Consider the following 23,391-nt stretch of genomic DNA (forward strand, 5'->3'; position numbering starts at 1 on the left):
CATGTAGAACTTCCTAAAGTTATAACAATAAATAAACACAACCTTATTTTTTCAGTTAAACATTTTTTTTATTTCATGGAAATACAACATAATTTGAAATCCTTCATAGGACTATTGTTGTACATGTTATATTATTTTTCTCCATTTTTTGTACTTCAAAACATGGTCACTTGTACAACAATATCATAAACAAAGCCTCATGTCACAAATGGAGCCATTGATGACAATAAATTACACTTGCCATGCTAAGGTTTTGAGATGATACATGGGTACCTTCATCTTTACTAGATTAACCTTTAAATGAACAATATGTTGGAGTTGAATAAATATGATAAAAAGACACTGGAGTTAAAAAAAAGAAACTTCCTTCATTCAAAATGGAGCAAAAAAGAAAAGATCACAGGGCTTTTTCAGAAGGGTAACCTCTTTGTTATTTGTTTCCATCATCAGAAAAAATAGGGACATATTTTGATAACACTGCTAAATCTAAAGAAAGAAATCCAACAATAGTAAATACTGACTATATTTAGGAAACTGCCCTTTAGTTATAGCTGACATTTAAGTCATGTTTTTTTCCTTTATGTGCAGTATAGGTCTGCAAGACCAACATCATCCACTCACACTCAAAACAGGTTAATCTAGTACAGCACTGTCTTTATACAACCAAGAGGTATTCTTCTAATCGTCTGTCTTTTTTTTTAACTCTTGAAAAGCAAACACATTTGCCCAGATGAAGAGGTTTTTCTTCAAACTGTAAATTATATCACTGTTTTCATTTACAGAATATAAAAATCTTTCCAGCAGACAAAAAAAAAAACAGTTGATGAGGTTTTCCAGCCAGTACTAGAGAGGCAAGTATACCAAGGATGTGAAAATTAAAAATATTAATAATTAAAAACAATAACAATTACAACACTCAACACTTCACTTAGCTCAACAGTGAAATTTACAGTGGGACTGGTACCAAATTCAAATGTGTTTCAGGAGGAAGCAAGAAAACCGGATGCAAGAGATAAATAAATGCAAATCAGGAACACTAATGTACTTTCATTCCTGTGAAAGCAAGCTGGTGGAAAAAGGGGAGGAAGAAATATTCAAATGCATCATGACAGACACTGTGATTCGAGGACATGGGCAATCCAGATTATAATAAAATAAATGAACAGGTACAAATGAATCATGAAAAGCATGTTTAGGTCAAAACAGGCGAGTGTATGATGGTAGCACAGGTGCCTGTGCTAGTTCTGTTATAGCACTGAAGAGCACCAGGTTTCATTTGTAGAATCTTTATATCATTTATAAAACAAGATATCTGTGGCATTATTTTGCATCTCTATAACTTTGTTAGATTACTTTTGTCTCAGCACTGGATTGCAAATTCTTAAAGGCAATAAGGCTGGGACAAGTGGCTCCAGATCAAGGGATAATGGTACTCTTTTGGCAATTGAGTCAGTGGTCCAATCCACAGGTGTGCAACAGAAGGAAGAAGAGAAGGCATGCATGAGTCTGAGTGAAAGCCACACAGATAATAAAACAAAAAAAGAAAAGGTGTGAATTTACACTTCTGCCTCTGGCCTGGTCCTCTTCTGGGAGGCTTTCAGAATTTAAAGACGGTCACATTTTAGACATAGTAACAGTTTGAGAATACTTGTCTTTGAATTCTTAAAGCCTACTCTCAAATGCTATTATACCAGGGAGAGGCAGAAATTAGTATCACAGCTATGTGTGTATGCCAGTGTGTGTGCACTGTGTGTGAAGGGTCATTTTCAACAGGTGGTAGCTAGGGATTGGTGTATAGGTGGTTGGAAACAGCGAACATGCTCCACAGTGGAACTGTCTGTCTCCACTGCCTTCATGTACTTGTTCAGGATGGCAAAAATCTCATTGTTTAGGATCTGGTACTTCCTGATGCGATCTGCCATCTTCTTTAGGGGCTGCCAGGAAAAACAGAAAAGAAGAAGAATTAGTCTGACAATACCAAAAAGTGTGTTCATTTGTGTGAGTTTATGCAGCAGATTTAGTTTACCCACCACATTTTTTATGATCTCATCCTTGCCGTCCTGTCTTTGGACTTTGAGCAGATGGTAGCAGAAGTCAAAGAGGTCGAAACGTCGCTGTTGTCCCAACAGTACAATGATGGCACAGCCAGCCCAATTCAGCCCGTCCCCAAAGCACTGCCTGGAAAGCACAACACACATAACAAAAGAGTTATGTGACAAGATTATAAAAGTAACCTTTTGATCAGGGTTTCTCTTCTGATCTAAGTGTAGCCTCCAGTGTTTTAATCAGTTCATACTGGCAAACTGTTTCTTGTCGAAACTTGAAATAAGCTGTAGTCACATAACTGCGCCAAAGTCTCCCTCTTTCATAACATTTAATTTAAAAGCTCTATTACAGCAGCAGACATAGCTGAACACTTGAATTAAATGGACTGTTTACAGCTGAGGAAGCATGAGGCAGATACTGCAGCATTGAGGTGTACCACAATAATTCTCTAAATGACAAGACAAAGCATTCAAACAAAAAAAAAGACCCATTCTCTGAGCTCATTTCTCTTTCATATTGACAAGCCTAGACTTTAATTTGAGTTTCATTACATGAATACACGATTACCACCTGATAAAGGCAAACACATCTCCCACAGAACACCTGCAAGGTGTCACTTACTCTGCCGTGAACTCATGTGTACCCACAGGGATACAATAGACAAACTGCATGGCGCTCCACAGGCGGTGGAACTCCATGCACTCGTCAACATGCATCACACCGTTGGTAGGTGGGGGCCCACGCCACACCCCATCCTGGAGGAAACTGCGGATACGTGTTAGGATGACCTCGAACATGGAGAGGCCACAGCACAATCGTTCTTTGGTCAGCAGGTCCCCCTCACGAGCGATTGCGATTTGCTAGTTTAAGAAAAACAGTTCAATTACAAACCAATTAGCAGCATTACAATATTTAGTACAACAATCTTGTTTAAGTATCATTTAAACAAAGTTTACTTTTTAATCAGGGGTAATACAGGATATCTCACCTGTGGGGTTCCCAGCCTCTCAATAAGAGGCACAAGGTGGAGAGGAGCATACTTTGCTTCCAGCCTTTTCATCCTCACCTCCAGACGCTCTCCCTCTAAAGAATACACAAAAACAAGCAGTGGGATGTAAACACTATACAAAAATGACAAATTAGTCAAATGGTATCAGAGCTGGATTTGAGCAATATGAATGTTTTAACCATCTGCCTGTACCATTTTTCTTTACCTTTGATGTAGACTCTTGGCAGAATATTCTGGAAGGGGGCGGCATGGAGCAGGTCGCACACTTCCTCCTGTGACTAAGATGCAAAAAAAAAAAAAAGTTCACTCAAAGTTCGCTACACACTTTAAGAGGTGGATATCCTGGTGGAGCATGCAGGGAGCCAAAAAGGGATGATCACTAAAAGAGACTGCTCAATATTTGTCACAAGATCGCTGCAATCAAAACCAAGAGCGTCTAACGCAAACTAAACATGATTCAAAAATAGATATGGGACAGAGTGATGGATTACTCCACACTGTAGTCAGCCTATGCAGAGGCAGTGAGTGAATTTGTCTGTTCCTATGTTTATCAAGGCATGATGGAAAAGCCATGATTAGCAGGTGATAATATGTCACACTTAAGTACAGCATCCCATGTAATCTTGTTTAGCAGCACGAGGCCATGTTTACAACCATCTCGATAGAGTCTCATTGGTCAGGAAGGAAACACCGGCGTGTTAGTGGTATGTTTGCCTAAGTGCTAGGAGGAGGGTTACGATGGCGGTTGTTAGTCAACGAAACATGCAGAAACATGAAGACAGGGAGCATCCTGGCACTAAAGGGGGAATGAAGAAAAGAGCCATGCAATCCTAGACTAGGCAGGCACACACACACACCCTCAATACACACATACACAAGCAGACAGGTAAGTGCATTCTAACAGAAATGGTCGAAAGAGTGACAGCTGAGTCGTGTTTTGCTGACAGGCATCACAAGTGCCAGAACCAGAAGAGAGTCTGGAGGAAAATATGTAAAGTTCAGCACAACACTGCATCAACAACCAACCAGAAATGTTCTCACCTCTTGAATGGAAGGCAAGTGCATAAAAATATAATAAACCAAGAGCCAGATGTGATTTTTTAACTTCTTGTGTTGATAAAATCAAATTTTCTCTTTTTAGGTCAAATAACCAAATCCCACATGCTTTTCTGATTGGAGGTAAAACCGTGTGCACCAAACCGACATAAAAACAAGAAAAAGAAGAAACAGCAGCCAAAAACCAAGAAGATATAAGAGAGAAAAAGACTTATTCTGTTTTTGTGATAGCCATGACAAAACCTAAATCCTTACCACCTGTGGAAGATGCCAGCGTGTAATGAAAAGAAGGGTTTTGTTTCAGAAAAAACATCCAAGATTCATCAAACATGAGGGGCACCCAAAAAAACACAAGGCAGTTATGATTATTTGTTACAATAGTGGCCCACGCTCAAAAAGCATGCTCAGTGACACAAAGAGAGCTGACAGATTAAAAGGTTGGGAATGCAACTCAATAATGGGAGACCACTTATTTGTCAAGAAAATACACAATTCACAATAAAAAAACTAGAGAGGGAGACAGAAGCAGGGGGTCAATAATTACATAGTTTAAAGGGAATTGTGCAGAATGATTGCAGATTAAGTTTCTTACCAAGGCTTGCTCGATGAGCAGGCAGAAGAGGATGGCATTCCCCACCTCCCTTAAGCTCTGGAAAACATCTGTCTTCAGCTCAGCATACTCAATGATATCCTTAAGCTGATGGTGGAAGAACTCAAGGATGCCTGGAAGAGAAAAATAGAGCCAGGACGCTTCACTAAACCTACATCATTTATTAAAAAGAAAGAAAAAAATCTACCCTCCACAGTCTAATGTACTCTCTAGCCGAGCAGCAAGTGCCCTCTGATTCTTCATTATGTCATTGATAATCTGCTGCCACCTGGATGAATCAGGATGATGTCAGCATGTCTGCCCAGCTGCCCTGACCCACATTTGGTCCGAGCATCAGGTTCTTGCAGCAGACGGCAGGAGGATCATTAACCACTGACAGTAAGATCACGGGCAATAAGCCAGGAACAGAACTCTGGGTACAGAACATCAGTAATCTACAGATTAACTAAACGCTCCTCGTGAGGATGTACCATCTGAGTGGCTTCTAATCTGTACACAGAGGTCTGGCCAAAATTGACAGAGACATGTCAAGATATACAAAGATGCAAAGCAGATAGAAAAATAATGTACTGTTATAATCTAAAGGGACAATTTGTATACCTTACTTTCATTTTGAAGAAGTGAACAAGTGAACTGACAGATCACCAAGTCAAGTTTCCATAGTTACAGAGGGATGGCATGGTCATAAAATTTACACTGTATCATCAATATCAGGGCTCAGAGTCCAGGCAAAAGTTTGCTTGATCTTGATTTTCAGTGAAAATATGGACCATAAAAGATGGGCCTCATGATCCTTCTGACCTTTTGTGTTTTAAGCAGGAGGTGTCAGAAAAGTTACCTCAAGTCACCACAAATAAAAGTGCTGTTTGTGGGAAAGTATGACTTGACGCAAGCAAAAGTCAGGAATAATCACTGATTTTTCTTGCAGGGGACGTAATTTCAAGCATATTACTAAACAAGCTAAAACTGTAGCAGCTCGAGAAAAAAGTTGAGGAATTACATGAATGAATGAAGTTCATCATCTTTGGGTCGTCAATTCAAATTAAGCCCATCAAGGCTTTGAAGTCGAGATCAAAGTGCAAGACTGACGGATTTACCAGCAAGCTAACAGACTCAAGTACGGGCCACACTCCTTGCATGTTTTAACTTAAGCTACTATAGAGACTGTGTAAAAGTATTCTGCTCTCTTATTTGACATTATCCTCACTGACACCAGCTGTATAAAACAAAACATTCAGGAGGTGAAAACCAGGTGAAAACCAGGTGAACATCAGTGACGGAGGGAGGTAAGTTTTGTGTCATGCTTAAAATCCTATTAACCTAAGACATCTTTGGTGTCGGTGAGGATTTTAAGCTGTGTCTTTGATCTTCTTATGAAACACTGCTTTATTTTACTCACCTGGAATGCACTTGGTGCAGACAGGAGAAACTCAGTGCCATCTGTAATGAGCTCCTTTATCCAGGGCCAAACTCAAGTATGACAGAGCATCATTTTTCAGATTTGCGAAGGCGTTTCATCAGTTATTATTTTGGGACAGCCTCAATAACCATTCACAATAAAGTCTGGCACTCTTCTTTGTATTTCAATTCAATCACTTGACTTGAGTCTAAATAAAATGCAGTGTGGTGTTTTAATGTTCCACAGACATATCCTCACATGCTCTTCACTCTTCACAACAGCAGGGATTATAAACTCACCTGGAGAGCCGTACTCATGACGTGGTAGGCGGCAGATCTTAGGCATGACTTCTATCAGTGTTTTTACGTACTGCAGTATGGTGCCCTGTAACTGCAAAGTGACAGGAAAGATGAATAGAATAGAGCGGAAGAGGGGAGGAGAGGGCACAAAGAGGGAACCAAAGGATTCCAGAGTCAGAATGCAGCGCGCTGAGGGGAGGAGGGTAATGTAATTTTGGGGATGCAATAGAAAATGAAGATAAATACCAGGCTCTTGACAATCTTCAGCAGCTCCTCCATCACGACTGCAATGCCTTGGTAACCAAGGAGACGGCAGATGGTCTTGAAGTGAGGCGGGCCAACAAAGTTTCTGTAGGAGCTGTATATGTGGGAGTAGGCAATGTTCAGAGGCTGTGAGGAGCAAAAGAAACAGAGAAAAGAGTGTTATTCAGGGACAGGAGAAAGAGGGGTAAATTGACAAATACTGATTCAGACTTAAAGGTCCCATATTATGGAAAAATCACTTTATTAAGTCTTTAAGTGAAATTTGAGGGTCTTTGGCTTTCCTCCCAGCCCACAAAATGTGATATTTAATGACAAAACCTGTACTTAGTAGTGCTTGTGAATGTAAAATCCTGACCTAAAATGAGCTGTTTGGATTCTGGGGATTTGCGGACATCAGCGATTCCCTTTTCTGACCAATCAGGAGCAAGTCTGACCTGATTGGTCCACTGGAGCAGATACCCCACACCTCCACTCCCCTTCCTCCAGCAGCGGGCAGGAGAATGCCAAAGTTGAAGAGCCATCACTGCCACTATGTGGCTGTAAACAGCCACATAGTTCCATGCACAAGCTTCTCCGCTCAGAATAAGACAAGATTAAGTGGCTAGAGTTCATTTATCAAGGAAATGTGCCAGCTACACTCAATAAAACTGTGCATGTGTGTGCTAGTCACTTCACAGCCGACTGCTTTTCCAACTTTGAACAGTACAACAGAGGGCTCGCGAATAGACTGGTCCTGAATCCAGGCGCATCACCAACCATCCACCAACAAACCTCGGACCCTGGAAATGTAAGTATTTTAAATGCTGTGTGCTGTGGAGCAGATGTAAGAGCTTTTCTTCAGTGTCCCCCCTGTCTCTGTGTTAGCTTCAGGATGCTAACTTTGGCTGCGGTTATCCTGTTGTTTTAGCCTGTAATGTTACGGTAAACGAACTTCCCTGTTTTCTAAACATTTTGCACTCGGAGCTTATGGGGCCACTCTCAGTGACGTGGAAGAGCGGGGCGGTATCAGCGGTGGCTCATTTACATATGAAGGCCACGCCCATTAAATCAGACCGTTCTGAACAGAGTGAAGACATCAATTATCCATATTAAACTGCAGGAAAGGAGCATAATATGGTACCTTTAAAGAAATCTTTAGTGTGACAACAGTTTTATACTAACGCCACACATAGCGCCATACCTTGGACCCATAAAGGTAGTAAGGCTGCACATTAGCTGGCTTGTCTCTTTGAGGCTCCTGGGTGAAAGGAATGGCTGTGCGTACAAAACTGGAGGGAAAACAAAACAAGTCAAGTTAAAATATACTTTGAGAAAGGTTATTTTAATGTTTAAGAAAAAGTTTTCAACTGACCGGTTCGTGGAGCCGTTGTAGCAGTAGTTTGGAAGAAAATCAAAGTTGAGCTCCCAGAAGACGTGGAGCGTGATTCGCCCATAGGGAGCAGAGACGTTGTGGTTGGCCTCACGGAACATGGCGTCAAAGCTGTCTAGGGTCATGTGCTTGGACAGGAGTCGGTGGGTTAGTCTGTTGATCTCCAGCAGCCACTCCAACTCCTGCAATGGGTGAATACAGGGAAGGTTGGTTTCGTTTTCAAGGTTTAGGGTTATTACTGTTAGGTCTGGGGAGTGTATTCCTGGTGGATGATCTTACCACGATGGAAGTGAGGTCCTCACTCTCAAAGCGGCTGATGGCATGGTCCAGGGACTTGTACATAGCTGCTGAGATCCTCTGAGTGATCAGACGATTGAGGTCGATTGAGCGGCCAAGCAGCTGCAAAAGGAAGGAAGAGGAATCATTCAGAAAAACAGTTCTAAAACCGAACAGATGAAAAGCTAAAAGTTAAAGGTCATGATTCTGTGGATGAGAGGTCTGTCTTCATGTTTTTCTCACTTGCACATGTCTCTGTTTTAGCAGCGTCTCGTAGCGGTTTGATGGAGGATACGGGATGATTACGCCGTAGTTTTTACACTCAGCTCGGAAGCGCTTGTCCAGGAGGACGCTGTGAAATGCGATTTAGTTTATTAAGTTCTTTGCTTCTACTTTACGCAAATAAATCCAAATGCACTCATTCAAGCAAGAAACTTCTCTTACCTCCCAGCCATTGCTTTGTAATATGCAAATATCTGATCGGCTAACTTGTAGACAAACTGGTCAAAGCAGAGGTTTACCTAAAAGCAAGAAGACAATAGAAAGTTTTATGTTTTCAGGAAAAAACTGACATAAGGATTGCTGTTAAGGGATAGAGATTTGAGATTACCTCTGCCTCGATTTCATCATACAAGAACTGTTTCTTGAACTTGGTGAGAGCGTAGTAGCCACTGTCGTTATACAGGTCTAGAGGATACAGCACATATCTAGAGGGAAGAGAAGGACATTTACAACTTGGTCTTTAAGCACAGAACAATCTGAGTTCTTTCCACAAGTTTTTTTTTTTGTCTCACTCCATCATGGAGGGCTCCTTGGTCTCAAGAATGTGGTCTGTGAGGATCCAGGGCATAGACATCTCAATGGGGAACTGGATTCTGCGCCCCATGGTCAGTTCCAGGAAGAACTCTCTGAACCACAGCTGGGACAGGTCACAGCACTGCTGCAGGGCCTCTGGACGGAGGGAGCAGAGAAGAAAACAGTTTAAATATCTAAAAAGAAACCACATCAGCACATACTTTTGACAATTGAGGCTTTGCTGTGATCCATTTACCACTGAAGTTGAGCAGGTGTGTGAAGAAGAAGGAATGTTTGTGGAAGTCTTCTATTGCGACCACAATGGGTCCATCCAGGCTGCTGCGGAGAGTCTTCTTAGAGCCACTCTTATCTGCTATCAGTGATTCCAGCATGGTGCGCACCATGTAGAGCTGCAGAGGAGTAGGAGAAGGTGAGAAGAGATGAAGCTACACAGCAGGATTTTAGAGGTCTATACTTTCAAACCTTTGCCATGAAGAAAGAGTATACAATAAAATCTCAAACAGGGCAGTCATTTCAAGACAATTCCTGAATAAAAAATGTAAATCTTCTTGGAATTGACCAGATTTAGCCTCATTTTGAGTAAAAAAAAGCTTTGCTCTTGTAGCTGCAACTCAAAAAAAAAATTGCATTTACAGTGAAGAGTGTATTATGCTTTATCATACTTTCAACAGATATTAAATGACCATGCTAGATGTCCTTACCAAATGTGTGCATTTTTTAAAACACCGCATATTATGTTTTAGAAATCCCTGAATCTGTAAACAGCTGAAATGGTCCATTTTAAAGATGAATAAAGATAAAGATAGAAAAAAGTTGTGTTTTTTAATGTAAATTATGTAAAGCTACTACAGGGGTACCAGAGGGGCGGTATAAAACCTTAAAAAAAATAACAATATCGCCAAAATTATGCATGTAAGGCTGATCAATATGAGTTATATACACTCATTCTCATCTCCCATTCTGCTCCTTGTCTTTCCTTTTAACATGCCAACATGATGGAGCAGGAGCGTTGCCTAGCTACATCATCCATGAAATGTCACTCTGCTCCCACGCCTTGTCAAATGATGAATCCCATTTCAATAAATCTGAATGAGTAAGGCAGGGAATGCGAGTTAAATCAGATCAAATGTTCATTTTGCAGCGATAAAATCACGAATCTAAAAAAAATAGTTTTCAACACTTTTCATGGAACAAACTTCATTTCTCCTTTTTCCACACTGAGCCTGTTGACTAAAGAAGGGTTTTCAGGTAAAGGTATTAAAGCCTCAACACTCCGGGCTCCTTAGGGTATCAACATGGCTGTTGTGGTGGCTTTCAATGATGAGCCCTTCACATCATTGTTCACATCTAAGAAAAGGTAAAGCTCCCAGAGAAACTAAGAGAAACTAAGAGAAGCAAAAATAAGCGTTATTTGTGCCTCCCATGGATCTTATCTCTTTAAGAATTATTTCCTGTTTGCATGTATGTAGTATCTCTATAACAAGAAACAACAATCACTGCTTTCTTTTAACAGTAAAATGCATCACCCATTCTAAAGAGAGGCTGTTTTAGCACTGTGTCGTCAATTCAGAAGTCTCTGCTTATTAAAACCAATAATACAGAGTAATCAATCTTTATACTGTTGGTCTTGTTTACTATTTGGGGCTCATTGGGACAGTAAATGTCATTTTAGTCTATCAAAGCCAAAAAAAGAGAGGAGCTTGCGGGAGCTTTAAATGATGAACTTTGAAAATCAGGTCCACAGTAACCTTGTCATTTCTCAACCAGTGTGCCAGTTAGTTGGCTCAGGCAAGACACGTCCTCTGTCTCACCTGTGTGCTTGAGGGCCCTACAGCCCTGCGTGGCACTTTGATGTCAAATCCACCTTTCGGGTCCTTCTCCCCCCTCAGACAGGGGTCATTTGGAGGTTCCCTTGCCCCCTCCCAGTCACAGACTGTCTTTCGAATAGCTTGAAGAACGCTACAGAAAAAGAAGCAAAATAAAATATGCTCCATGTTTTAAAGAGTGAAAATGAAATGAGCTTTGAAATACATGCCAATGTGGCTTGGTGTGTTGGTACCTGATGAGGACATTCTTCTTCTTACGAACAGCCTGGCGCAGAGGCTCTCTGAGAGTCATCTGGGCAAAGTCTTGCAGAGCTGCATAGATGGTATTTCTAATAGCCTGGTTGAACACTGATTCCATTCGGCCCATCAGAACCTGCAAAGAGTGACACAAAGCACCGCAAACGTCAGTGATATTGATCATTTTATTATCTCAGACATTATTTCACACTTCAGTCTTACATTTACTTTTTTTAACTCCACAGAGTTAGATAAGAAGCTTGAAAATTTCCTACCTATCTTCCCTGAGTGTTTCATGACACAATTAACAGTTTTTCATTTTAACATGCACCTGATGCTGAGTTTCCAACAACAAAAAAAACGTCTTCCCCCCCGATTGGAAAATCCGAAATCCAAGACCAAATTTGATAAGGCTGACCCCTTCTTTCTACAGCCTTGATGCTAAGCAATGTAGCTTCTGACTTTAGCTTTGGAATAAATGAACACGTGTGAGTGTTTGCTTTGATCAAATATGAGAGTGGTATTGATTTCCTCCTCTAGCCCTCAGGAAGACGGTTAATAAGTATTTTTCACAGGGAATATGTCAATAAAAATAAATAAATACTGAAAAGAAACATTTCTTCAGCAGATCACAGGTGTTTTACCTGCAGACCCTTGATCATGGCAATAACCTCCACCAGGGCAAATTTCTCCTCACTGGTGTAATTATACCGTGTGGCTCGTTCATACTCCTCCGCCGTGCCGGGGCAGTCCTTGTTGCAGAATTTATCCGTGGGATGGACCAGTTTCCATGAGTACTGAGAGAGACAAAGAGGGCTTTAAATAGATCAAAGCGACAACGATCCAGGCAAAACCACACATTTTCATGCCAAATTCCTCACAGATTGACTGCCACACAAATGTTGAGTCCCCGCCCACCCACACAGACTCAGTCAATCTATTGCTTCACTCACAACTTCCATGACGTGCGTGCTCCACTTGGACAGCAGCTGCAGGCCTCTCAGAGCCAGGTCGAAAAGCTCTCTGTACTCCTCATCTGACTTCTGGCTGTCCAAACCGGAGCCCGTTACCACCTCACTGTTGCTGTAGCGCGCCAGCTCAGAGATGAAACGGATGTGGTCCTCCCTGATCTGCACCATCTGCTCACATAGGTTGTACTGAGGCGAGATGCTGCTCTGGGTGCACGTCCACCTGGACACAAAATAGAAGAAGATGGGAGGTCGAGGTCGGGTGAGCAGATGGTGCGGTGGTCAAGAATAGCAGGGCATTTTTGTGAATTACTAAAATACACGGCCAGACGGGTCCTCTTACTTGGATTTGTTCTCTTCATAGTGAGCGCTTGTCTCAATGTAGCGTGATAGCTCTATCTGCATGTCACCAAACAGCGGCACCACTTGAAGCTGAAAAGCAAAGAAAAGAATGGCTCACAGTCACACCATGCACACAAAGAAAAATCTGAATAAGAGAGCTGCTGAAGCAGCAAAAACCTCACTTTGAAGAACTTGTCAATCTTGCTCAGGTTGATCCTCTTTTTGGCGTCAAGTTTGTAGATGTTACTCACGTTTCCGTCCATCAGGTACAAACCAAAACCCATAACCTAATGAAAAGGGAGAGTTTGATTTACATCATTTCTTTAGCCAGCAAAAGAGCACACTGTAGATGTTTTAGGTTAGCAGCAGGTTAAGAAGTTAAAATGTGTTCACCTTCAGCAGCATGTGTTTCTCACTGGGTGTCAAATACATCTTGTTTTCATAATAATCTACACAGATGTTAACAATGTCGGCCAAAAGTTCCTCGTAGCCAGGAATCACTTCCAACTGTTGGTGCAGACACTGCAGAGAGACAGAGGGGGAACAACAGGTCACCTTTAGAGAAAGTCAGTTCAGGAATATGGCTCATTCTGCCACACAGAGATACACACTGGGAAAAATTGACTCCATTACTCTGTATGAATAGCAGTTATAAAATCTCAGAGATGACAAAGCATTTAGTGAACTTTAAAGGTATGGTCTACGATTTGGAAGCTTTGCAATTATTAATAACACTGTTCATGAGGCTGATATGGTCTGATGGTCTGATCTGCGCAATAAAAAAGCAAAAGGAACAAAAAAATCAATTTGTCACATCGGCTGCAAAACAGCATAATGATTGACCAATCCGAACCGCTGCTCCAATCCCCTGTCTCCCCTGCTCATGGTACCGCCTCGTCCTTCCCCACTACCCCTCTCACGTCAGCTAGCTGCTCAGCTACTGAAGTGTCCTGGAGCCAGAGAAGACCGAAACCAGGAAGCTGTTACTGTTACCCTCCACAGCGAAGGGAATAAAAAAACAAAAAAGTCTTGAGGAAAGGGCTGACGCAAGGGAGAATTATGAGCGATACAGGTGCTAGAGACTGAATATTGAAGAAATGTACGACTGGTGAAAAAAGCTGCAGAGGGATTTGGGACTGAAGACTGACTCTGAGACAGCCGAATTTCTGTTTAATAGGTAATTACTTTGTTTACTACAGTGGGAAATGTCAGCTGAATAACTCTGGTTAGTCTGTGCCTATAATGGCTAATGACTGAATGTTGCTGGTCAGAACGGGTAGGCTCTGTCAATAGATAGAGCATAAGTTAGCCACGCATCTTTAGCATTGTAAACTGATCTGGTGGAGACAAGCGAGAAAGGTAAAGCCTCGCCCAGAGCCAGTTGGCTCTGCTCTGATCAGCTGGCAGTGGCAACGCCAGACCCGCTTTGCCCAGCTAGTTTATTGTTTTGATCGCGCTGGTCCAATCGGAAAGGCCATCACCGTGTGTTATAAGAGGGGTGACTGTCACGTTTGATACATTTTCTGCCGGCCTGCTTCTTGCTCTGTTGAGTGTGTGTGTGTGTGTGTGTGTGTGTGTGTGTGTGTGTGTGTGTGTGTGTGTGTGTGTGTGTGTGTGTATGTGTGTGTGTATGTGTGATCATAGACCATAGCTATAAAAAAGGGTTCAAGTTATCAATAAACTCAAACAGAAAAATGCATTAAATAGATCGAATCACTTTTTCTTCTCTTGCCCTCTATAGAGACAAAATGCATAAACTGAAAAACTGAATGCACTTTGTTCAGCAGGTCAGAAGTGAGCATTCAGGCTGACAGATAGTGTTCCTTTCAACACCGACTGCACAAATTTCACGCCACCCTAAAATAGCACAGGAATATGATTCTTTTGGTTGAGCAATTTTTGAAGCAAGTCATATCCTGTAGGTTAGGTAAGATGGCTGCAATATTTCTCCTCATGCAGAAAAAAAGGTGAATGATGTTAAAACTGTTGTACAAAATGAAAAAAAAAAAATTCGTTCTAATTCAAAAAATCCACTACTGTGCACCAACCTGAGTGATCCTGTTGTGATTGGCTAAAAACATTGAGAGGTTCTGAGACTCCTGGATGGACTGCGGGTCAGCCATCTTTCTCAAGAACTGTGCGGCTCTGCAGGCAGAGGAAGAGAAAAATGTTAACTTCAAGTAAGCTTATGAATTCTAATCCGCTTAGGCTCATTATTATTCCTTTGTAATGGGTCATTACCTTTTGTAGGCAGAGTGATCATTCTTTACGCTACACTTCATGTTCTTCAGTTCATCCAGCACCGCAAACATGTTAATGAATTTGCCCAGAGTGAGTAGGTAGGCCTCAGACACAAAGTCCTTCCTTCTCTCAGCATGACACAGGCGCTTCACTTCACTACAGAAACGTTCTATTGCTTTCCTCTGTACGGACAAAGAAAATAAATACATTTCAAAATGTGTTTATTTTACATGAATATTGCAGCCACTCCAACAAAGAAACTGTGGTTCGGCTGGGGCTTGAACCCAAAATCGTACGTGTTACTAAACTATGGGACATTGGTTGGTCTTACCTGGAAGTACATGAACTTCATGAGCTTGGTCACTTCAGGTTCCAACACCTCCACTGTTTTCTCATAGATCTCCACTCTGTTGGGCTGCTCGTTGCATTTCACCTAGCAAACACAAGAGGGGGCCATTGTACAGACTGCTTTAGAATTGGCTTGCACAGTAAATTTTTATAACATAGCTTTTCATGCAGCTGTATTATTGATTTGTATGTGCATATGACTCATAACATTAAAAAATCATGATGTTTCTATTCATTTTCTCTGGTATTGTTTTGTACTATTTTAATATTGTGTAAGCAGCACCTTCCCAAATAGGTGACACTCCACTTTATCATGTGCAATAATGACAATGAGACTTTTTGAATGACAGGTACTCAATAGGTTTAAAAAATAGGGTGATACCTGACAAACCTTGAAACGATACAGTTGCAAAGGGGCAAAGTAATGAGGAACTCGCAGACTGAACAAATGTCATTGCCATGTTGCCCTCGGTTTCATTTACAAACAATAGCCAGCATAACATTTTCCAGCTGTCAGGAGAGGAAGCAGCTTTTTAAACAGTTTTTGTGAATCTCAGACTCGACAGATGTGATACCAGTCACAAAGTCTGTTGCACAGCTTTCTCTTCCAGAAAGTCAGCCAGAGCAAGCTGTCCAGACTAAAAACACTCTCACCCTGTCCTGTCCCCAGACACCATCGCATCTGGAAAAGTGTCCAATGAAAGCACTGGATAATCTAACCCCTTTTTTATAATAAAAATGTCAAAGTATAAATTTCAGACTGTACTAACAGCTATCATTTTAACTCAAACAAAGTTATTATTGCTGCAAGATTACTGGACAAACTGGACAATCTTTTCTTCAATTCAGCCTTTTGTTTTCTGAAGAAGATCTTTAAAATTTTTACATAATGTGTGGAAAAGTTAGAGATAAGCTCTCTTATTAAGCCCATGTCTGTGCATATGTGTAAGTGTTTTTGAGTGTGTGTGTTACCTGGGGAATAGCTCGAGAGCAGCTCCTCCAAGTGTAGAGCATCACAGCATACTCGTGTCCCTCCTCCAACATCTCATTCTGCAAAATCACAAATTATTCATTTTCAATGATACGACAGGATAAGACAAGATAATACTTTAATGATCCCTTAAAGGCAAAATGCAGTTGTTGAGTGTTAATAAAAAAGGGAATTTTACAACTGGTATAAAATAAACTCCATATGGCAATCTAAGACATTTAATTACAGATGATATTCATTAATTACTCCAGCTTTTTTGGTGTTTTCTGTAAATGGATATTTGTAAAGGCACTCAATGGAAAATATTCATTGACTTTTAAAATACACCAGGAAACATGGGTCTGGATAAATATTTAACAAGGAGGACACATTTCTTCCATTCAGAAAATGGATGAGACAGATTCCTCCATTGTACAGCTGAAAATCTCAGAGTGTCCTCAAATAGACTTGCTCCCTCAATGGGACTTCCTGCTTCAATGGGGTTAAATAAAGCACTACTTCCCCTCTTTGCCAGGCAGATCACACTCTCCATTCATTCACCATTGGAGTAAAGAGCTTTACTGGTCCATATTCTCCCTGATTCACCAGCGTGTGAGTAAAGTATGTGTCCACATGAGCATGTGTGTGTGTGTGTGTGTGTCTTGTCCAAGGGTCTAGCCAAATCCAAACAAAGGAGCCAAATGATAATCAATTCAAAATAAAACAAGGCTCTCTTTGAGGGTGTGAGGCTGCTTCCCACAGTCGGCTTTGTGTTCACTGAAAGGGGAGCAGTAACTATTTACGATGGACAACAAAAAATTGATTCAGCCATTCAGATGTAAAAACTGATACGATGTTTGTGTGTTTTGCTGTATTGCTCATTTCTCACCATGCTTGAGTGGACTGTTGCTTGCTCTATGTAACGAGCGATGCCAGTCACAAATGCATTCCTGTCTTCAAAGTTGGTGTCAAAATTGGCCTGCAGGAGAAGGGAAACATGGGTTAAAGAGGGTCCTCTTGAACTGTGTGAACACGCCATGGGGATAATGGTGAATGAATGTGTTGGAGTGTGAATGTGTACCTGATACATGATGGAAGAGGGAGGAGGTTCGATACATGGCTGCTGGTCTGGGAGAGGCAACTCCTCCAACAGGTCCACGTTGGACAGGGCATCCTCCAGGGTCACGTGGGTCGTCATGGTAACAAGGCGTCACTCACACAACACCCAGTCTGAAAGAAAGAAAACACAGAGGTGAGATGGAGAGCAAACATTAAAATACCTCAATTAAAACTGAATGCAGTACTGCAGTAAAAAAAAAAAAAAAAAAAAAAAAAAAAAAAAAAAACTGAATGCAGTAAGGGTTTATTACAGTTTCCAATGGGTATTTTAATTAATGCAAGCATTATTACAATACAATAAAATTAAACAACTTTCAACAGCTTTAGTAGATGTGTCACTCATTGAGCTCCTAAAGCTTTGCAAATGATATGAAAGGCTTAATGATTAAAATGTCAAAAGTTTTAAGTTAGCATTAGCTAAAGGTTAATCTAAAAGCTCTAAATATTCAGCAGCCTGAAGAGACAAAGGAAAGGTTAAATAGTTCCAATACTAAGGACAAAGAAATTGCTGGTTTGAACTGTTAGTCAGAAGGTTAGATAAAAGTAACATTCACTGTATATAAATAACTAGATGTAAGGTAAAAAAAAAAATGGTTCAATCTTTTTGCTACAGAGTTAGCTAAATTTATCACAATGTTAGCCTTGAGATAAGCTAAATGGTTCATATTGTTGGTCATGGGGTTAGCCAGTGATTTGAGTTGTTAGCCTTTGAGTTAACTATTGAGTTGAAAATCTTAGCCATGTAGTTAGGTTGATAGCTGAACCAACAGTACTGGGTAAATAGTTCAAAAAGCAGGCAACATCCCAGAAAGAATGGATAATTTGTTTAAGTTGTTGTATATAGCAAGACAAGAGAGACATGGATGGTTACAGTCGAATGTGTAGTTAGCTAAAACATATGTATAATCCCTGAGGGTCTGACAAAGCTTGAAGGAAAACTTGCAGAAGACTTTTGTTCTCAGAATTATTATTACATAACTTTGTTTGAAAAAATTGATATACAGGATTGTTGTTGTTCAAGAAAGTGCAAATTGTGCTTTAAGGATGCAACATTGACAAATATACAATCAGCAATATACACAGCACCTCCAAGAAGACTTTTCATTTCCCTCAAAAGAAAAATAAGAAACATCAAAGGCAGCTTATGTGTATCTAGAAAACTTCACTTCCTCTTCAGAGACCCTCTTTGGGTTACAGAAAGAGAGAACAGCACGTTTCCCCTGCACCTGTATCCTCTCCTATTTCACTATGTGTCACTGCTAAGGAGGAACTAAAGATCAGAGGTCCTCCACTGTTTACTTTGCATTTTTGAGGCATTCAGTTCTTGAAAATCCAATACCTGAAATTTCTAACGATCTAAGAGGCAAAGACTGGTTTGTCAGTGAGTGACATTTGTGAAATGTGTTCTTTTACAAAGGCAACAGACTCCTATGATTTCAAAGGGCTACTCTGCTTTTTGAACAAAGTTTGGTAGTCCACAAAGAAACACGTCATTAACTTCATGCACCATATTAACACTTTCTGAACCAGTTAAACTAAAATTGCAGTGTGCTCTTCCCCATTTCAAAACACTAACCCAGGCAAAGCAGATTGTATGTGCCCACCGGTATGTCATGCGCCTCTATGAAATGGGTGTTTTACGCCTGACCTGGCAGACAGGGCTGGCAGGACTGATAATCAGCTTAATATTCAAAGAGCACAATTACAGCTAGGGAGGATAAGAGTAAAGCATCAAAAAGAAAAGAGGCAGATGAAAGTAAATGTAATCTTCCTCTTCTCTTGACTGAGGTGAACATAAAGGAAAGTGTTGATACGATTTCATAATAGTTAAGGCCAATACATAGACAAACATATACTATCTTTTTCAAGTTATCTAAAAAATTTTAACAGGTTTTTGTTCATGAGTACCAGCCACTGACAACCTGATGAAAAGATACTTAAGTATCAGGTGTCAAAAACAGCTGCCAATGAGCTTTGAATACATGAATTTACAATGAAAAGTATCTCAAGTGGATCCTTTCACTGACAGCACAATCATCAATCTTGCTTCATACAAAAAGGAAAGACACAAAACATCTAAATGTCACCTTCCTGATAGACCAGAAATGCTTTCATCATACAATGACTGACACAATTTGCAGCCAATCGTGTACACATGTTAAAAAAGGAGTGAGAAAAAGGAGGAGGGAGGAGTTTCCTGTTGTAGCGGACTGTTAAAAATTATGCTGAGGTTAGGTCTGTAAATGTAAGTTTAACAAACAGCATGGCAAAAACCGAAAAATAACTTAGTCATCAAACTTTTTTCTGTGAAGCTATATCCATCGGTCAATGATAAATTACAAGTAAATAAATAAATAAAAGACATGCAAGTCTGATATACTGTGTACTACAGAAAGCACTGTGCTAGTGTCACCTAGTTAAGTTATATTTTAGATAGCCTGTTGTTTCCTGTGTAATCTTTACAGCTGTTAACTGCACAACCTGGACTCTGTCATCTCTCTGGTTCTCTGAACATTTGGTTGATTATTTTTATCTGTTCAGCTTATAGAAAACGAAACATGCAGCTTGCTACAAGGGCTTCTGTCTGGCAGACAAACGGGCTCAGTGCTACTAAAGTCCCATCTGTGCTTGAGAATACAGGCACAGACTGAAGCCTGGGTTGGCTGAATAAACTTTCCCACCCGGTACCCGATTCTGTTAAACAGTTGGTGTGTGTATGTGTGTGTGTGTGTGTGGCTGTTTGAATGTGTGTTTACGTGTGCATCTTTACAAAGCAAAGAGCCACTTCATTCTCTTCGGGGCACTTGGTAACCTAGCTGTATAGTTCTTTAAAACTAGAATAACCAAGTAAGACCACACAAGACAACTCACTTTACCAAACACCCAGAATACCCTAACTAAAAAGATGGAAATAAAAATACACATAATACGACTGTAATGTAGAAAAATGTTAAATATGCCAATTTTAAAACACCTAAAGCTTTTCAGAGAAGGTGCTCGATTACTATAGCTGGCATATGACTGGTGGAAACATCTGGATGGATACCAACGCATGGTGGGAGATGTTGCCCGGTATTCACCTAATTCCTTGTATTCTCAAAGATACTTGGCAAATAAAGGCTATTCTGATACTGAAACATACAATGGCCAATTTCTCCACATTTTTCACTGATTCTGAATCAACACTGGACAGCAAATGTACTCAGACGGTTGCTTTATCAAGCAAATAGCTTTCTTCAATAGCGCATTACACATGGTCAGCCAATCCTAGTGTACACCACCAAGTGCTGACCTATAATGATTGCTAGATGCTGGATACAGTACAGACACTGCTGAGAGTGGAGTAAGATGTTAAGTACCAAAAGCTTATACACATTATAAGTGCAGAATATCAGAAAACATGTTCTGTTAGTGCATGTGTGGATGGTTTAGACGAGCCTATATTAGCCTTATAATTCTTGCTACCTCACAAAACAGTCAGACTGTACAGCTACATAAAAAATAATGAGAAACATAAAGAGAAGGAAAAATAAAAGATGTATTACAGAGAATATACTGTATCATGTGACAGAGTAATTCAGTACCAGCATGTATAGCTAGGCCTGACTGTGTGATACGTTTTGCCTGAGAGGAACAGAGAGTGAGAGAAAGTGTGTCGACTCCAGGGTCACACCACTCAATGGAATCTCCCCCCAAGGCTAGCTTTGTAATATATATTCATCCCCAAGATGAGATGAGATCCGATCAGCGCGAAAGAAAGGGGAAGCTTTTACCATTTAGACACGCACATACCCATGATCCTAAACAACACATTCACTGACTTACACAGTTACCAGTGTTCAGTGTGTTCCAGCAGCATCAGTGTTGTCTGCAGTGCGTTACCATGTGTGGGACCCTGGCCTGACTGAGGTATTTGAGAGGCTGATTGTCAGTTTAGAGACCAGTGCCGCAAAACTGCTGCTGTCTCATGATCCCCATGATGTCATTCTTTCCTTTTAGACCAACAACAATAAGCATCACATAAATATGCAACAGGAGGGAAAAACAGAAGCTGGACTCACCTCACATGACCAAGCATGACAGGTAGAGGATGGTAAACAAAGACCCAAACTAACATCACCAGGCTCTGGATTTTCAGGACATTATCACTTGTCAAAGTGAAAAGTAGCAAACTTATGCTCACAGATGGACTTTTGTGCACCACAGCCTGCATGCATTGTTTACCTCTACTTCCCTTTTCTTTGGCTGTTTGGTTTGTTGGTCACATCCTCTGCACGCCTGTCTTTTTCTATCACTCCTTTTATTTAGCTAGACAACAAAACAGCAATTTCTCAACCACCAGTAAATGGCTGCCGGTTGTTGTAAAGCTGATACTGCCAGTATTATTCTTTTTAAAACATGACTTTTTTCAACAGAACATGTTCAAAATGTCATATCATGTGGATACCATCATCTTGGATCTGGTAGCTGTGTATGCAACTGACATTTTGTGAATTATTTAGTGTTATTTATGTATTTATTATTACAAGTAAGCATTAAAAGCCCCAAGAGCCTGAGTTGTAGCCTTATACAACTTGATGTCTTGAACATGCAATCAGAAAACCCAAAGTATTCCCCTTAAAATTCATCAAATAAGGATGATGAATATCCATGTTTCAAAAACATAGATTGGTTTAATATTCAGCATATTCGCCTGGTATATGATCACAGCTATGAACTCATTCTTGGAACAAGTTACGGTTACTTAATTTTACTGATCTACTTAAAGAATTATATTGTATCACAAGATATGACAGAAATGTCGTTGAGGGAAATAACTTTGAGACTAAGTTCCACTTACAACCAATGATACAGACACCTCTTATATAACACACATATTGCATGTCTGTCCCATTTTTTTAATTAGATCCTTCCTCTGCGACTCTTCCCGAGTGTATACTATTTTTTTTACAGCTGAATCTTTATATTGCAGTTTTGTCCAAATGTAAACCAAAGATGTAGTGAACACTGGTGACAAACACCTCACAGTGACTGTAAAGCATCTCGAGATATATTTTATGATTAAAGGACTGAGTGTGGTATTGGCTTTACAGAAGATAAGTGGAGTATTTTTGGTGAATTTTCTTTTAGGAGGGGTTAGTATCAGTAACAGCAGAGCATCCACCGCCTCATCATTACATCACTGCCTGTTGGTGAGGGGCTGACACAGAGATTTACAACTCGGTGAGAGTGCAACAGAGGCATTTTAATAAATCTGCTCTTAATTAAGGTAACGACAGATCATAATCAGGCATAAAATCAAACACGCAGTGTTTAGACATCAGTGTGAGACGGAAGTAGGTGAACCTGCCATTCGTGCATCAGTAACAGGCCTGTCTGCCTGCAGCTGGGATAGCTGTGAAAGCTGTGAAAATGTCCATTAAGCTGTGCAGATCGCCTGCTCTCATTTACATGCTGTGCCCTGCTGGCCGGATGGGTCAAAGCAGCGATATGGGGGAGAAAAAAAGGCAAAGAAAAGATGAAAGGTGGTGAAATCGAGCCGAGTGGGGCATCAATTTCCCTCGCCTCCCTAACATAGAGGTAATCTCCTCTTGCTATGTGGCGAAAACGCGGATATCAGGTCTGAAAATCGCCCAGTTTTCCGTGATCCATCCTTCATCAGCGTGCACTTGCTACACAGGCACCCTCTCCTCACCCCACCCATCTCAGCGTGAGCTACGATGCCGATGTAAGCTAACGGGGATCCCATTCATGTGTCAGAATAATCCGCGAAAACCGGGAAGCTCGCTCCCGACCACACTTTATGGCGATTTCTCCCCCGATCGACCCTTTTTATCTTGTTTTTGCACAAGCAGATATGCAACACGAATGATGCACAGGGCGAGGAGGAAAGAGAAAATGAAAGAGAGGGAGGAAAAAACAGCTCTCCAGTCTCCAGCCATCATCACTACCCAGCGCACATCATCTGTAGCGCTGCGGCTCCATCCATCGCTGCAAAAAGACACATACCTGTAAATTGCATGTCCGTCCGGCGGTACGCGAAGACGGGCGGACTGTGTCGCGGTCTGCGACAGCGGTCCAATGTTTGCTGGGCTTTTTTCTCTCGTCTTCTGTGCCGATTGATGCTCTAGTTTCGCCCAGTACCTACCCAGTGCTACTAATCCACCCCACACAAAGAGCAGAAAATGGCTGCAAG

At 40.9% G+C, this 23,391-nt stretch overlaps 1 protein-coding gene across 2 annotated transcripts; it reads right to left on the reverse strand.

Annotated features, from left to right (window-relative positions):
* Positions 1–96: 96 nt before the first annotated feature.
* On the reverse strand, positions 97–23,391 carry cyfip2 (cytoplasmic FMR1 interacting protein 2). 2 transcript variants are annotated; one of them, XM_074673825.1, is made up of 30 exons: positions 23,205–23,391; positions 17,158–17,306; positions 16,966–17,055; positions 16,079–16,156; positions 15,090–15,191; positions 14,759–14,940; positions 14,566–14,662; positions 12,911–13,039; positions 12,700–12,804; positions 12,519–12,607; positions 12,161–12,398; positions 11,852–12,004; positions 11,204–11,343; positions 10,956–11,103; positions 9,380–9,533; positions 9,123–9,279; positions 8,939–9,035; positions 8,773–8,849; positions 8,572–8,680; positions 8,332–8,451; positions 8,035–8,234; positions 7,864–7,951; positions 6,666–6,809; positions 6,420–6,510; positions 4,704–4,834; positions 3,261–3,333; positions 3,035–3,129; positions 2,668–2,906; positions 2,031–2,178; positions 97–1,934 (listed from the first exon to the last, which is right to left on the reverse strand). In XM_074673825.1, the coding sequence occupies exons 2-30, from the start codon at positions 17,272–17,274 to the stop codon at positions 1,767–1,769; spliced, it is 3,759 nt and encodes a 1,252-aa protein (XP_074529926.1). In that variant the 5' UTR covers positions 17,275–17,306; positions 23,205–23,391; the 3' UTR covers positions 97–1,766. The 2 variants fall into 2 exon arrangements, with proteins under 2 accessions (XP_074529926.1, XP_074529927.1); XM_074673826.1 differs by lacking the exons at positions 97–1,934; positions 2,031–2,178; positions 2,668–2,906; positions 3,035–3,129; positions 3,261–3,333 and adding an exon at positions 3,349–4,369.

The sequence above is a fragment of the Halichoeres trimaculatus genome, unplaced genomic scaffold (assembly GCF_033239565.1).
Source record: "Halichoeres trimaculatus isolate MK-OKI-2021-1 unplaced genomic scaffold, fHalTri1.1 fHalTri1_scaffold_7, whole genome shotgun sequence".
NCBI classification, from domain to species: domain Eukaryota; kingdom Metazoa; phylum Chordata; class Actinopteri; order Labriformes; family Labridae; genus Halichoeres; species Halichoeres trimaculatus.

Excerpts from the sequence above, each read along its gene's own strand:
- cyfip2 (XM_074673825.1), bottom strand. The coding sequence starts at position 17,274 with ATGACGACCCACGTGACCCTGGAGGATGCCCTGTCCAACGTGGACCTG. Across the intron at positions 9,036-9,122 it reads AAGGAGCCCTCCATGATGGA|ATATGTGCTGTATCCTCTAG; the intron begins GTGAGACAAAAA and ends TCTTCCCTCTAG. Across the intron at positions 8,850-8,938 it reads ATGATGAAATCGAGGCAGAG|GTAAACCTCTGCTTTGACCA; the intron begins GTAATCTCAAAT and ends TCTTGCTTTTAG.